We start from the raw sequence: 16778 nt of genomic DNA, 5'->3' as shown, positions 1-16778 counted from the left end.
CCTTCTTTGATCATGAAAATCCATTTGCAGCCTACTATCTTCTTACTTTCTAGTTTCTAAATCAACTCCTAAGTTTCATTTTTATAAAGAGATTTCATGTCATCCTACATAGCCTAAATGTGCTCAACTGAATTTTGAATTGCAACAGCTTTTGCATAAAATTTTAATTCTTTATAATCTAATTCATATGCTACTTGTGGAGGTATATGTTATTAAGTCAGCATATTCCAATCTCTTAAGTGCCTTCACTGTCCTCTTCTATTTATCCCTGCTGAGTTAATATTCTTGAATGGAAATTTGTCCTGATATTGAGTTAGTAGCCTTATATTTTCTTAATCATCAAATTCATTATGATCTCTATCATGCACATCCTTAATTCAAGATAATTCCACTCAAAATGAGATTCATCAGGTTTTGGAACTATTATACATCTACTTGTGTAGCAACTTGATCCTTCAGCATTTCAGTTTCATTGAAGACCACATCCCTACCAATTATACACTTATGTGGCTTCATAATAGTACAACAAATCTTATAAGTCTTGACCCCATCAGAATACCTCAAGAGGGCACATTTTAAGTCTCTAGGTTTAAGTTTGCCTTGTTTTAAGTGTGTATAAGCAGGACACCAAAACATTTGCAAACTTCTCTAACCATATCTCACAAGGAGTTTTGAAATGTAAAATAGTTTAGGGACTTCTATTAACGAGATAACATGTTGTGTTTAAATCTTTAGCACACAGTGCCTTAGGTTGCTTAGAATGAATTAACATGCACCTAAATTTTTCCATTAGAGTTGCATTCATTCTTTCAGCCAAACCATTTTGCTCATATGTAAGCCTACTGTCTTATGCCTAAGAATATCATTTTTGTCAAAAAAATCATCAAATTGACTGTTAAGATCTCCAAACCATTATCAATTCTAAGTTCTCTGACTTTTCTATTTGTTTGAGTTTCGATCGAAACTTTCTAGTTATTAAAAGTATCAAAGGTTCGATCTTTGCTTATTAAAGGATAAACCAAACCATCCTAGAAAAGTCATCAAAGATAAAAGTACTTAGCTCCACCTAAATACTCTGTATTTTCTATTTGTTTGAGTTTCGATCAAAACTTTTCAATAATTAAAATTATTAAAGCTTGATCTTTGCTTCTTAAAGGATAAACCTAAACCATCTTAGAAAAGTCATCAACTAAAGATAAAAAGTACTTAGCTCCACCTAAAGACCTTGCTTGTGAATGTATATAATCATTTTTTTCGTATGCAAACCCTTTGCTTATTTGAAACCAAAAAGTTTCACAATTTTTGCTTTTCCTCCAAAAAAAATTTTGTACACATCTCTAGCAAGGGTTCTCCTAGACAGTAGATCAAAGTTTGGTTCCAATTGCTTACTATATTGTTGAAAGTCCTATTTCTCCACAAAACTAAAAGGTAATTCATCAATAATAACGAACCTCGTAAGGGCTTTTCTACGTTCTTCTTTATCAAAGACATGAGACTTAGATTCATATATTTTTTTTTTTGTCTTAACCACAAGGTATCCTGGGGAGGGCCCCAACTGTGGGAGGCACCTTTAAGCCTGTACCACAACCCAGACTAGAAGTCCCCGCTCAAACCGAGAGGCACAGGTTCTCCCAACAAAGGCGACTTCCCTGCGACTCGAACTAGGGAGCAAACCCAGTCAAGCCACTTAAACAGACTTCATTGCCAGTGGAGCCAACACTTTGTTGGTAGATTCATCTTTCATTTCATGAGAAGTTTGATGTTCATCCTCAAATGTGCTCAAATAATTAGGACAACGCAACAAATAATTCCTTAATGTACTAGTCCCAATTTTAGTCCCATGTTTATTCTTACAAGCATAAACAAGCATAATCATTACCATAATAATTACACTTGCATTTATTACATGGATTGTATTTAGTGAATTGGTCCCATATTTCCGATCTCTCTGATGGCTTTTTCCTCTTGCTTTGAGTAGTTGCCAAAGTGTCCAAGGAATTATTACCGTGACAAATTGAGTTCTCATCCATATAAAATTTAGTGAAAAAAAAAAGTCATATAATCCTAAGCCAATTCAGCAAAAAATTTACCAAATATAAGGAATAACAACCATAATGCACATCATATAATTTTAAGCCAATTCAGCAAATAAAATCATATGAGTTCTCATCCATATAAAATTTAGTGAAAAAAAAAGTCATAAAATCCTAAGTCAATTCAGCAAAAAATTTACCAAATATAAGGAAACACAACCATAATGCACATTCAGCCAAAAAAATCATATAATTTTAAGGCAATTCAGCAAAAAAAATCATATAATTTTAATTATGTTATCTCTTAAATATGTTCAACATAAAGCACAAAATGACAAAGCTTAAAAAAGTTTTAACCATAAGAAAATTAATGATTGTCACACTTGTAATAACAGCCATCGTCTTACTTGTAGTTAGCACTTCAATTTCCCAAAAAAAAAAAATTGAGTAGCTAAAGAATAGCAAATTGATTCTGCAATGACCTATAAAATACTCAGTTCATACATGATTCAATATTTATATAATCTTATGTCCTTGTTGAAACCTGTAATCTCGTCTTATCTACCCATAGATTGATTAAAAATTGCTAACTAAATCCGCTAAAAATGAATATAAAAAAATAGAGTTAAACCTAAGGGTTTTTTTGCAATTTCCAATGGTATCTGACTTTGGCATGTGAGAGTTATGAAGAAAGGCAGCTGCATGTCATGGGGTGATAGTTTTGCGCAGCAAGTTCCCGTGCGACACTTGAGCGACCTTAGCATGTGAGTCGCCAAGTAAGCCTAGATTACTCCCTAAACAAGCCAAGCACACACACTTGGAGAAAATGTTAAGGGAAATAAGAGTGGAATGGCCAAAGATGATTGTATTTCACTTTGAATAATTACAAGAGTGTTTGTACAAGAGAGCTTGAGAGCTAGTGTGCTAGGTGTGTTGTGTGGGTGTGTTGGTGGTGATGAGAATGATGGATGCTCACCCCTATTTATAGGGGGAGGAATGCCTAGTTCTAGAGAATTCTATTACAAGTGGCAAAATGCTTGGGGACCCAAGTGCTGAGTCCTAGAAAGTTCTAGTGAATGGGTAATATGTAGAGAGTTCTAGACTTTGGGCCTTGGTGGGGGATTTGCTAAGTGCACCCCAGCTAGTTAGTTGTCTTGGTGGCCCAATTTCTAAGTTAACCCCCACTTCTAAGTGTATCCACCTTGAGCGTCAAGCGAGCCCGTGACAATCCTCCCCCACCTATGTTCGCGGCGTCCTCGTCGCGTTGTTGTGCTTGTAGAGCTGCACATGTTCCGCGAATTGCCATAGATCGTCTTCGCGCTCCCATGTTGCTTCACTCTCGGGGAGGTTCTTCCATTTCACCAAGTACTCATAGTAAGCCGGTATGCCTCGTCTTCGGATTACTCGATCCGCAAGAATGTACTCCATGTCCTTGTCAATAGCGGTGACAGCGGCGGTTGAGGCACGTCTTGACTTGCCTCGGCTTGGATCTCCCATGTCTCCGTGGTATGGGTTGAGCAAGCTCACGTGGATGACCGGATGGATCTTGAGTTTTGGTGGAAGTTGGAGTTGGTAGGAGACTTTGCCCACGCGTCGAACTACTTCGAAAGGCCCTTCATATCGTCTTACTAACCCTTTGTGGACTTTCCGCAATGTCTTGAACTGTTGGGGTAGGAGCTTCACTATCACTTGGTCGCCTTCCTTGTACTCGACGTGGCGTCTCCTTGAGTCAGCCCACTTTTTCATTCTCTGAGCGGCCCTGTCGAGATATGCTCGCGTGATATCCGCTTCTTCATGCCATTCGTGAGCGAGTTTGTGGGCTGCTGGGCTCTTTCCTTCATAGGTCGAGGCTATGGCGTTGGGCGTCGTCGGCTGAAATCCCATGATGATCTCGAATTGACTCTTGCCCGTAGCCTCGCTCCATTGTAGGTTGTATGAGAATTGGGCAACGTTCAGCAACTTCACCCAATCTCGCTGGTGAGCGCTCACATAATGCCTAAGATACATCTCGAGTAGGCTATTGATGCGCTCGGTTTGTCCATCCGTTTGCGGATGAAAGCTTGTTAAGAACTTGAGGTCGGTTCCCAACATCTTGAAGAGCTCCGTCCAAAAGCATCTGGTGAAGCGTGGATCCCAGTCGCTCACGATGCTTTTTGGAACTCCCCAAAGTTTGATGATGTGCTTGACAAATAGGCGGGCAGCCTCATCCGCTTTGCAATCGGTCGGTGCGGCGATGAAAGTTGCATACTTGCTATAGCGGTCGACTACCACCATGATGCTTCCACACCCCTCGGATTTGGGTAAGGCCGAGATAAAGTCCATGGTGACACTCTCCCATGGTCTTGATGCTGTTGGTAAAGGCTCCAATAGTCCCGCCGGAAGTTGGCGATCCGCCTTGTCTTGTTGGCACACGAGACATGTCCGCACGTAGGCCTCAATGTCATCCCTCATGTGTGGCCAAAAGTAGGAGGCTTGGACGAGTGCGGTCATGTGCTCTACTCCGGGGTGGTCAGCCCACTTCGAATCATGGCAATCCTTGATCACCTCTCGTCGCAAATTTCCCCACCTTGGTACAAATAGTCGGTCTCCCTTGGTGAGGAGGATGCCTTCCTCTTGCCAAAATCGTCTCGTCCTCCCTTCAAGCACCTTGTCCAACAAATCTTTCGCCAATGGATCTTGTTGAAGGCCTTCCTTGATGCGCATGATGAGATCGGACTTTGGCTGGCTCATGCTAAGTGTAGCCAACTCCGCTTGCGACTTAGAGCATCCGCAACAACGTTGGCTTTTCCGGGCTTGTAATCGAGCCTATAATCAAATTCCGCAAGAAAGTCCTGCCACCTAGCTTGCTTGAGGCTCAACTTCTTTTGTGTTTGGAAGTAGCTCGTGGCTACGTTGTCTGTCAAGATCACGAAGTGTGAGCCAAGCAAGTAGTGTCGCCACACACGTAGGCAATGGACAATGGCTGTCATCTCCTTCTCTTGCACGGTGTAGCGGCGTTCCGTGTCATTGAGCTTCCGGCTCTCGAACGCTATGGGGTGACATTCTTGCATGAGTACTCCACCTATGGCAAAGTCGGAGGCATCAGTTTGAACCTCAAATGGCTTTGTATGGTCTGGAAGTGCGAGGATGGGCTGTTCGAAAATAGCCTTCTTCAATTCTCCGAAAGCGCGTTGGCATTCCTTGGACCAATGCCACGTGCGGTTCTTCTTCAATAGTTCGGTCAAGGGTGCCGCTTTAGCCGAATACCCTTTGATGAAGCGGCGGTAATAGTTCACTAGCCCGAGAAAAGACCGGAGTTTGGGTACATTGGCGGGAGGTTTCCATTCAAGTATAGCCTTTACTTTCGTGTCCTCCATCATGAGTTTCCCGTCCGCTATCTTGTGGCCAAGAAACTCCACCTCTCGTTGGGCAAACGAGCACTTTTCCAGCTTGAGGTAGAGTTCATTGTTGCGTAGTACTTGGAGAACTTGCCGTAAGTGTTGGGCATGTTCCTCGAGTGTGGTGCTGTACACCACAATGTCATCCAAGTACACCACAACAAAACGGTCGAGAAACGGTTGGAGAACTTTGTTCATGAGAGTGCAGAATGTCACCGGTGCATTGGTGAGACCAAACGACATAACAAGAAATTCGAAAGAGCCATACCTGGTCACGCACGTCGTCTTTGGTTCGTCACCCTTGGCGATGCGCACTTGGTAGTACCCGGACTGTAGGTCGAGCTTGGTGAAGTACCGCGCGCTGCCGAGTTGATCGAACAAGTCCACAATCAAGGGGATCGGATACTTGTTCTTGATTGTAATCTTGTTGAGCGCCCGATAGTCGATGCACATGCGTAGAAATCCATCCTTCTTCTTTTGAAAAAGTACCGGTGCACCGAACGGGGCCTTGGAAGGGCGGATGTAGCCCGCATCAAGCAAGTCTTTGAGTTGCCTCCGCAACTCTTCTAACTCGGGTGGCGCCATGCGGTAAGGCGCTAAGGCTGGCGGCTTCGCGCCTTGCTCTAGCTCAATCTCATGTTCCACCTCTCGACTTGGTGGGAGCTTCGGAGGCATGACGTCCTTGAATTCGTCAAGGACTGATTGGATGAGTGGAGGAGGTTGGCTTGGCAAGTCTTCTTGATCTTCTTCATTATTCACCTCCCGGATGGAGACCAAGAAGCTAGGATCCTTCCGAAAAGCCCTTTTGAACTGCATGGCGGAGAGCGCCTTGTCCGCAGTCTTCGAGCGCTTGGCTGGAACCATGCATGCCATACTCCCATCGAGGATGCTTATGGAGTTCATGGCCGGCAGTGGAAATGCATGAACTCGGTCGAAGAACTCCATACCGAGGACCATCTTGAAGTCGTCCATGGGCACGATCGAGACGTCGAGCTTTCCGCTCCACGTTCCAAGAGTAACGCGCACTCCTTGTGCGGTGCCAGCAATGGGCTTGGCGGGTGAGTTTACCGCCTTCATTGTGCCTCCGTCCTTTGTCACCTTTAGGCCTAGGCTCTTAGCCTCTTCTTCCAAGATGAAGTTGTGGGTGGCTCCGGTGTCGAGCAATGCCCGAACAGCTTGCCCATTAACTGTGGTGTTCACATACATGAGCCCTTTCCTCGTGGCTATGGGCGGATGGCTTTCAAGCGCTCCAAGGCGTTTGAGGGAACCCACTCTAGGTTGGGGTTCTTCCGGTGTCGATGGAGAGTCGCCCTTGAGCTGAGCGGCAAGGGTGCTAAGCGACTTTTTCTCTGGACAGTCGCGCACCCAATGAGGGCCATTGCAAATGAAACATGGGCTTCGAGGCTTTGGCGGCTGCTGTTTTTCTGTCTTGCCTGCCCGCTCTTGCCGCTTGGAGGCTTTTTCTGTCCCCATTCCTTGCGGTTGCGGCCTTTGTCCTTTCGGCCCTCTCCCCCACCTTTGCCATGGCTAGGCCTCTTGTCTTTGGGCTGGGCGGAGTAATCGGAGAGTGATTCCGCAATGGCAATGGCATCGTCGAGAGTTTGCACGCCACGCCTATCAAGCTCCGTCTTGAAAGTAGAAGAGAGTCCTTATCAGACATGTCATAAATCTCAAGCATAAGGGTGGTGAAGTCGTTGATGTAATCGTGGACGCTACCCGTTTGCTTGAGCCGACGTAACCGCGCTCGTGCTTCCTTCTCCGCATTGCTTGGGGCAAAATGCTTGCGAAGTTCCTGCTGAAATTCGGCCCATGTGCTGATGGCGCAAATGCCCTTGCCCATCTCACCGTGTTTCCGCCGCCACCATAGTTGCACGGAGCCTCGGAGGAATGTAGGCGCGGTGCCTACCTTTGACGCATCATCTCGGACACCCATCGCGTCGAGATATTGTTCTAGCCCAAACAGGAAGTTATCCACCACAATGGCATTGCGCGCACCATCATAAGTATCGGGCTTGGGCACGTCAATGCGACGCTCATCACTCAAGCTTGCGAGAACCGCAGCCGGGCTAAGCGTGAGTGTGCGCTTGTGCCAAGCCCAATCCGAGCGGACCTCGTCAACCTCCGCACGGACTGCACGCAACTCATTTTGCACGAAGGTACGCAGGTTGAGCAGCTCGTCATGGAACGCTCGAAACTCCCCTTGGAGAGAGTCGGCTTGGTCTTGCATAAGGGCTTTGGTGGCTACAGTGAATTCGCCATATTCGCCCTCAAGGCCATCGACTCGCTCCTCTAATGTATCAAGGGTGTCTTGGACAGCGGCCATTGACGTTTCGAGCGTGGCAACACGAGGTTCCAATGCATCCATAGAAGGGGCTTTGGACTTACCTCGGGACTTTGGTTGTCCGCGTCCTCCCTCCTCGCGGCCACGAGCTTGCTCCTGTACCTCCGCACTGAGTGCGTCCTCTTGCAATGTGCTGGAAGGATTGGCCATCGTCTATGAGCTAGTTTGCGTGTGGGTGCAAACCGTAGCTCTGATACCACTTGTCACGGGGTGATAGTTTTGCGCAGTAAGTTCCCGTGCGGCACTTGAGCGACCTTAGCGTGTGAGTCGCCAAGTAAGCCTAGATTACTCCCTAAACAAGCCAAGCACACACACTTGGAGAAAATGTTAAGGGAAATAAGAGTGGAATGGCCAAAGATGATTGTATTTCACTTTGAATAATTACAAGAGTGTTTGTACAAGAGAGCTTGAGAGGTAGTGTACTAGGTGTGTTGTGTGGGTGTGTTGGTGGTGATGAGAATGATGGATGCTCACCCCTATTTATAGGGGGTGGAATGCCTAGTTCTAGAGAATTCTATTACAAGTGGCAAAATTCTTGGAGACCCAAGTGGTGAGTCCTAGAAAGTTTTAGTGAATGGGTAATATGTAGAGAGTTCTAGACTTTGGGCCTTGGTGGGGGATTTGCTAAGTGCACCCCAACTAGTTAGTTGTTTTAGTGGCCCAATTTCTAAGTTAACCCCCACTTCTAAGTGTATCCACCTTGAGCGCCAAGCGAGCCCGTGACATGCAGCTTAGAATGTCTCGAAGTTTGATTTATCTCAACAGTGACTGGGAGTGTGTAAGAGTATTACCTCATAAGCAAATGATCAAATAGGTGGAGGTCCAATGCAAGCTCGTTGAGGCTTCAAATTAAATTTCAAAATCACCGATCCAGCAAGAATACAAGTCACGAAACATGCACACACATACGATGCTTCTTTCTCTTGAGGAATTGCGAAGAAGGCGACAATGGCGAGAATTTATCTTGTTTAATTTATTTTTCACTTACACGTCACTTGAGTTTTGAGAATTTATTCATGGCCCATGGGTAAACCATACCCAAATCATTATAAAATAGTTTCTTACATCAAAACCCAAATATAATGCATTTTTATAATTTATCCAACTCAAACCATTTTATTTAGTTTGGATTTGAATAAACCCATGGTTGTGGCTCTAGGTTTTGAAAGTCAAGTCTTTTGGCTGGAAAACTTTCCAGAACATATCAGGTGTACTCTTGCTAAGTTCATCAATTGAAAAGCTTTACTTTTCTCATCAAAAAAAAAAGAAGGAACATGTCTAACATTAGATAGCTCTCTGACTATGCCAGAAGACATTATCAACTAAATTTAAAAAAAAAAAAACTAAAAGAATGTTACTTTCAAGTATGCTTCCCATCTTTAAGGCAGTCAATCAAAAGTATAAGTAGCAGAATTATAAACAATCAGGTTGCCATTGTTATTTGTAGCCATGTGAGGTATTGCCATGTCATGTAATCACACCCATTTTTAATTTTTTCGGGTAATAGATTTTTCCGTGACTGTTTTCAATTCCTGAGAAATTATATTCCAAGTCGGAGGCTTTAATGTTGCCCCAAATCTATTTCCATTGTTGGGTTTACACATGCAAAGATTAATAAAATAAGCATAATCAGTTCAATTTGCTTTTTCCACTTGTGATCTACAAAAATATATTAACGGAACCAATTTTAGACTATTGATGAAACCAATTCAGTTTTAAAATCACAATACACAACACTCCCTGTCAAACTTCTCCACATGCTCTTTCACAATGGTAGAATTTGAAGGCCAAATAAATTTTCATTTGTTTAAACCAAAATACTTTGCTTTTAAATATTGGTCATCAAATATTAAAGAAATTATAAATTCATGATGGCTGCAATAAAATCTAAAATCAAAAGTAGTTTAAAATGAAAAATGGCAGAGCTTTTCTTGGCAAGCATTAATTAATATGTAATTTTTTTATCTCAAATTTTAACATGAATGATGTGTCATTAATTGATTGGCTGATAATTCTTTACAAATTCTAAGTGAATTAATTTTATTATCTTATCAACCAAGTGATGACTGCCACATCATTTAAGATAATTTTTTTGAATAAAAAAATTGCGATATATAACACTACTCAATATGAATTGATTATTGGTTAAAAGTCCTTCTTTATAAGTACAGCTAGATAAAGAAATGCAAGGTCCATATGAGTAATTCACAAAGTTATATTGAACCTAAGAATCCAGAGAAGCCATTAAAGCCATGAAAGAGCAACTCAATTATCTTGTAACAAAACCTTATTGGCTGTTAATGTGAATTTTATTATAATTTTTCCCTTTGACAGAAACATAGAATTTTGAATATGTTTATGTTACCTATTGATCTTGCTTAATTAGTTGCTGGAATTATTCTTTAAATTTAAAAATAATATTTTTTGCCATATAATGCAATAGAATATTATTGAAAATCTCTAATTCTCAATGAATCACAAATTTTAAAATTTTATTATAAGTTTTATAGCACAACGAAATTTTTGAAAGCCAACTTAATCGTGGAAAACTTCAAAATTCTGTTAGAGATTGAAGGGAAAAAAGCGTAATAATATGTTGTATTCATTCCCAGAGCTCTATCAATTTGAAAAAAAAAAATCAAAATGAACGAAGTCAAATAAAAACTACGTGCAAGAAAGAGGTGAAATATCTGGCATGGGGTGTGAGAAACCATGTGTCTCTCTCTGCCTTTAGGTTGATTATAATTACAGTTGAAAATGTAAAATGAATAAAGGAGTTTTCAATTGGAAGTGGGGCTTTTCAGGAAATTGAGGGGTGTCAAAAGACGAACTATAAATTTATGAGTAATTTATACCCTACCCCCAAATGAATTGACATTTTGCACCGCGCACCCAAAAGATTTGACTCGTTGCACCGCCCCCAATTCTATTATTTTCTCCGTTAAGTTTAATGGTGGAGGGGTAAAATTGATTTTAATAAAAATTGAAAGTTCGTTCCTTAAATTAATTTTAATAAAAATTATCTTTATTGCAATTGAAATAAAAATTTTTAAAAATAAAGAAAAAATAATAGTGGTGACAATGTATATGTAACAAGAAGTTTTTTTTTATTGCAATTCAAATAAAAACCTTTTAAAAAAATTAAATGAGCTTAAAATTTTGTTTTTTTTAAAAAAAGGGCATGTGCTCTATAATGAACCTTTTATTGGAGGGTATTAACGTAAATACAAAATGTTGGACTAAGTTTTGTGTAATTAAATTTATTTGAATTCATATAGATATGTATTTTTATCATTCAATCAAAATTTTTTAAAATAAAGAAAAAATAATAGTGGTGATAATGTATATGTAACAAGAAGTTTTTTTTTTATTGCAATTCAAATAAAAACCTTTTAAAAAAATTAAATGAGCTTAAAATTTTGTTTTTTTAAAAAAAGGGCATGTGCTCTATAATGAACCTTTTATTGGAGGGTATTAACGTAAATACAAAATGCAATCAAAAGTTAGATGGAGCCATTAGAAATAAGTGAAAAATTAACGGAATTGGGAACCCAATACAACGAATCAAATCTTTTAGGAGTGCGGTGTAAAATTTATTTTGAACTTTAAATTAATTGTCCTAAGATTGATATGGTTAGCCCATCATCATCTGTCTTTAGGTTTCCTGTGCAGCCAAATTAATGAAAGATCTCGGCTTGGACTTGACCATTAAACAGAGTCTAACATTTTGCAGGTTCTTGGGCTAAAAGTAAAACTTGTCTTTTATCCCATTAGCCGTCTCAACCAAAAAGCAAAAGCTTCATTGAAAGCGGCAGCCAACGACATAAAAGAGATACGGATACTTCTCAGAAAATTAAAAAAAAAAAGGGAATTAGCAAGGCAAGGTGTTTGAAAAATTGGCTAATTTGGTATGGCTTCTTGAAATTTTCTGAAATAACTATTCGTTGATTTGTGTTGTTTTAGTTATGGAGTCAAGGTGTTTGAAATAATACCTGAGAGAGAGAATTGTCAAAATTGCTTCAGAGTTTTGTGAATTACTCTGTGGAGGGGGTAAAAATTATTTGTCAGCTTTAATTTTGATTAATTTTGATTATTTTCTACCATGAAATGCAAATAATCATGAATGGAATTATCATGTATTATCAAGTGTGTGTAAAGTAAATCAAACGCTAATGATCGTTTTCTGTAGTTTGTGGTTTTATCCTAACTTATGCAACAATAACTTGTAAATGAAATGTAAAAGTTTGTGGGTTTATCCTAACTTATGCAACAATAACTTCTAAATGAAATGTAAAAGTTTGTGGGTTTATCCTAACTTATGCAACAATAACTTCTAAATGAAATGTAATGTGGGTTTATCCTAACTTATGCAGCAATGACAAGTTTTGTCTAGTACCATGTAGCATCGTAGCTGCTATTTTGGCTCCGTTGTCCAATGTTAAATCCTGAAGAAATATCACACCCGGCCTACATAAGAAACAGTTTATGAGAATGAATTCAATTTCTGAGTTTGTCAGTTAGCATTGTGGAGTAAGAGTTAAAGAATTGTTGTATGGTTCATTTTGGTGTCACGAATTTCAACTAATGATTTTGCGCCATTTTCAAATTTAGTTGGATATTGTGTTGAAAGTGCATTTTGATCCATTGGCAGTCTATTTATAGTTCAATCTTCTTTGAGGAAATGTTTACGTATGGAAATACATTTGCTGACTCCTTAGGGACTACAGGTATCATTCATTATTTTTCTTTTTATGTTCTTGCATTAATGTACCCGTTAGTGCTTCAATTGGAGCCTTGAGTGTGTTGAGTTGCATTTTTATTCTTGTAAGAATTAGAATACAGATGCACTTTATACTAGGACAAGGTTTGTTGACGTTATGTGTTTTCGTGATCAGCCTATGTTGGATGTACTGATATATGGAAGAATTGCAACGCTTGAACTTTTCAGCCCTCATGTGAGTTGCCATTTTTATTCTTGTAAGAGTTATATTGTTGCAGCTCTGATATTGTTTGTGGTTTGATTTTATTTATGTTTTGTGCTCATATAAGGGTGAAGCATAGGATTTTCTATTTATTGCGACAGAAAGATACAAAGTCTGTGTTCTTCGGTGGGATGTGGAGTCATCTGAGCTCGTTACAAGGTTCAAACATTCAAGATAATAAAAAAAAGAGTGACAATTAGATTTCATCATTTGATTAGCAGATGTTTGACATTGTTTAAGCTCACGTTAGAAAGGTATTTCAGCGCGGCAAGGCCAAGGTTTTGGGATTCTTCGCAATTGTGAGAAATTTGGACTCTTATATAGGCTAGTAATGTTCTGTCTGTTTCTGTTAATTATCATTTGCCTTAGTTTTCGACGATCAATTTTCTATCAGAAGGTCGACTGTCCCCATTGAAACATTCATAAACGTCAGAAAGTAGATTTAGTCATTTAGGTGTGAGAACCAATTAAATGTCTTCCCCCCCCCCCCCCCCCCTTATCTGTTGCATTCTTGCACTGATGAAGTTATGCACTTATTCTGTAGAGCTATGGGGGATGTCTCTGACCGTATAGACCGTCCTGCAGATAATGGTCGTTGACTTGCTCTAATGAATTTTTGTGGTTATTTTATGTTACAATGCATTTTCCCCCTTCTGTCCGTATGGCTGAAATGTTTTCGTTTTAATATTAACAAAATTTTAGCAAAGGTCATTCCACTTCCACTTTCACTCTATTTTGACTGTTTCTTCTGCAGATCAAAATAATTGATACTGATTGCAGATTAATTGGACTCCATTTGTACGATGGGTTGTTCAAGGTATGTGGTTTGATGCTTACTGTTCTCTTATGTGCATTCTTTTCTATTTTTTATTTATTAACAAATCAATTCATTTTTACATATTATTAGGTATTCCTTTGATTCTTCCCCATGCTTTCAACTGGAAAACTTGGGTACTGTATATGTTCGCTGTGCATTTGTTAGTACTGTCAACACTCCAAATTCATATTTCTTCGTGTACACAAACTGGCAACAGAGATAAAGTATAGTTATGTATCTGCGCAAGCTGCATTGTAGCTTGAAAAGCCTTGAGTTTGGTTCTCTTGTTTGATTGGGTTCAAGCATATTGAATTGCAAATGGCAAACCTATTATTTGTCAGTTAGAGATTTTATTTAGTATATCATGTGGCGGAAAATGTTGGGACATTTATTAATCAATAACAGAAAGAATTGCAAAAGATTTGTTTCTATGCTCTTTTTAATTGGATGTTAAACCTGTAATCAGATTTTGGCATATAAGTTATTTCAGAAATTGTATACGTGTAAGGATGCATCTGTTATAATTTTTATGGATACTGTGATCCATAACTTCTCTAAATATTAAATGCTTCATTTCAATCAGGCCAAACAAGGAGAGAAGAGGATAGAGGGCCTGGTGAGATTACAGTTCAGGGAAGCAGAAATCAAGAGGCTGGAGGCTGTTGCTTCTGGAAAGATTACATTTATTGAAGGAGAAAGAGGAGTGTTTGAAGGAAATTGAGGTTCTCAGGACTCAGGTAGATGGGAACCAAGAAGTTTAACGTTATTTAGTAACAATTTGCCGTTCACACTTGGCAACTAGTGTTGTATTAGTGATAATATACATAAATATTACTTGGAACGGTCTAATATTTTCAATGTTGATGTATGTATCTGAACAAAAAATTTCTTTCAATAAAACTTATTATGTAGTTTATAATTTTTCTTTGTTTCCTATGCACTGGGTGTTCTTCTTCTTCTTCTTTTCAGGTGCGTAGGTTTGACTAGTAGTATGGCCTAAAAGTTAAGTTCATATATAATTCGCATACCAAAAATTATGAGTTATTATATTTTTTTTTTCCAGTTATTGTTATAATGAACCAGTATACACATAATATTTCATGCTCGTGAAAACATGAGGGAGAGATTACATCCATTTTATTTCTATATTTTATATTATCTGCCAATTTCTCTCCAATGTAAGTAGCTTTGTTATACATGAATAGCAAATATTTTACTACAAGAGAAGAAAATAATAGTTCAAACCAAACTCTTGTATCAACAACATTAACCTCAACCATTGAATCAATTATGATTTAAAGGCTAGGATTTTTTTCGTGTTGATTGAAGCACAAATAAATAAACTCTATTGAAAATACTTGTATAGTAGTGAATATTGTCTGTGGTGTCATACAATATTCTTTGTGGGTATATTATTGATTTTATTTAAATTATGAGAGGATCACAATTTATAAAAAATAAATAAATAAAAGGGTTGCAATTGAGAAAGCAATAGCCTTCAGTTTGGCCTCCTAATTTTCTAGCATTTGGCTGATGCATAGGAACAAATTAACGCAATTGGCAACCACTTATTCTTTGTAAAAACAATAAAAATAAATTAATTAATTAACAAGGCAATCCCTAATAGAATTCCGCTGAACTTAGCTGAACCTATTTGTCTTTTATCCCTAATAGAATTCCGCTGAACTTAGCTGAACCTATTTGTCTTTTCTGTGCAATAAACATATGTCAGAGGAGTTGATGAAAGTGGAGAATGAGATATGAAATTGTCAGTAAGCAGCATAATTTCAGGAATTTAAAAGCAAAGCAGTACCTGTTCACTGGTTTCAAAGTTTGTTCACTTTCTCAGGCATTGGAGCAATGCAGCTAAAGACTCCCTTCAGCTCAAGGAGCTATTACTTTTAACATTTCCATTACACCGACTTGATGATTCTGCGATATCTGAAGAGGTAAAAGATTTGCAAATAGCAGAGGCAACCAAAAAATATATATATAATACCATTTGGGAAAAGGAAAGCAAGAACATATTAAACAACTGGGCCTATGTTTTCATGATTTTATATATTATTAATCAGAAATTTTTCATACGAGCATGTGACCAATGAAAATTTTTAAAGAAGCTCCAAATATAAGATAGCATTGAAGGAAGTACTACTAAATGTAACACATTTGAAATTGCATATTTGTTACTCTTTGCAGCCATTCCGGCATCTCGAGCATCATTGACATCATCATCTTCGTCATCCTGTATGCAGCATATAGTTGGAACAAAGAAATGTTAGAATCTATATCCATACTGTAGAGAAAAAAAAAACTTAACTCATAAAATTTGTTTAGACGAAAATAACGTGAAAGTTTGTAATTTCTTATCATAAAAATCTGTGGACAAAATTCCACCTCTGTTACATAATTAACGAGGCAGGCCTTGCTCCAGAGGGCTGCTGCAGATGTAAAAGATTTCAAGATTTCAATATGGTACATGCATCTCCGATACAAGGATTGAGGAAGCATACTTTGTTAAAAACATGAATTAAAAGCAACATGTCATGGACATTAAAAGTAACAAAAACCGAAACGGATATACACTCTTATAGTATAGTGACCACAACTGTAAAGCCAAGTAACAGTAACTCCATGCCCAGATAAAGTTAGCATAATGTAAACATCAAATTTATCAGACAACAGGAGTAGATGTACTCTTTTCCAGAAGCGAATAGATAGTTGAAATCAAATACAAAATTAAACGGAGAAAAACGAAACATACCCAGAGAATTTGTGCCATTTGTGTACCCATAATTCCAGTTCCTGAAAAACAAAATGAAGAAGTATAAAGATAACTTGAGCTGAATTGCTGGTTGCCCGAGAGGAGAGAAGAAGGAAATAGAGGAACAATGATTTGTGGGGGAAAGAATACGAAATTAGGTGATGGGAGTTGAATGGGAACTGGAGAGAATAATATGGTTTTGGGGGGAAGCCGAAAAAGTGTGCTTCATTTGTGCGGGAATATGTGAGGAAAGGTCCCTTTTATAGTAAGTTGAAATTAAAGAAACGGTGCGTTTTAGTGCCACTGGCGCTTGAGAAATTGTTTGGAAAAGGTCGAAATCTTTGAAATGCGATAACTTTGTGCTCGGAGGTCCGATTGAGGTGTTTTTTTTTTTTAAACTGCATAACTTTTCGAGACGAATGCGGTGGTCAAGTTCCGAAGGAGCTTGGGGGGCTTTTTGAACC

The 16778-nt window shown here is 39.0% G+C and overlaps 1 protein-coding gene and 1 long non-coding RNA gene across 11 annotated transcripts; one reads left to right on the top strand and one right to left on the bottom strand.

The window, feature by feature from the left end:
• Window positions 1-11343: 11343 nt before the first annotated feature.
• On the bottom strand, window positions 11344-16643 carry LOC127903064 (uncharacterized). 3 transcript variants are annotated; one of them, XR_008055838.1, is made up of 4 exons: window positions 16315-16643; window positions 15364-15795; window positions 12148-12218; window positions 11344-11790 (listed from the first exon to the last, which is right to left on the bottom strand). It is a non-coding gene; the product is annotated as an uncharacterized LOC127903064 (long non-coding RNA). The 3 variants fall into 3 exon arrangements; XR_008055837.1 differs by lacking the exons at window positions 11344-11790; window positions 12148-12218 and adding exons at window positions 15009-15260; window positions 15948-15991 and having other exon boundaries at window positions 16315-16625; XR_008055836.1 differs by lacking the exons at window positions 11344-11790; window positions 12148-12218 and adding an exon at window positions 15009-15260 and having other exon boundaries at window positions 16315-16611.
• Window positions 11511-14471, top strand: LOC112496710 (DNA damage-binding protein 1-like). Of its 8 annotated transcripts, none has more exons than XR_008055830.1 (5): window positions 11511-11659; window positions 12403-12478; window positions 12647-12706; window positions 13488-13550; window positions 14134-14471. XR_008055830.1 is itself a non-coding variant. In XM_052443700.1 (4 exons), exons 2-4 carry the CDS (start codon window positions 12650-12652, stop codon window positions 14269-14271), a joined length of 258 nt encoding a protein of 85 aa, XP_052299660.1. In that variant the 5' UTR covers window positions 11518-11659; window positions 12647-12649; the 3' UTR covers window positions 14272-14471. The 8 variants fall into 8 exon arrangements, 2 of the variants coding, with proteins under 2 accessions (XP_052299660.1, XP_052299659.1); XR_008055833.1 differs by having other exon boundaries at window positions 13641-14471; XR_008055831.1 differs by having other exon boundaries at window positions 12801-13550.
• Window positions 16644-16778: the final 135 nt, after the last annotated feature.

Source organism: Citrus sinensis, chromosome 6, assembly GCF_022201045.2.
Source record: "Citrus sinensis cultivar Valencia sweet orange chromosome 6, DVS_A1.0, whole genome shotgun sequence".
Lineage (NCBI taxonomy): Eukaryota > Viridiplantae > Streptophyta > Magnoliopsida > Sapindales > Rutaceae > Citrus > Citrus sinensis.
Note: the sequence above shows the minus strand (reverse complement) of the source record. Positions and strands in the feature narration are given on the sequence as shown.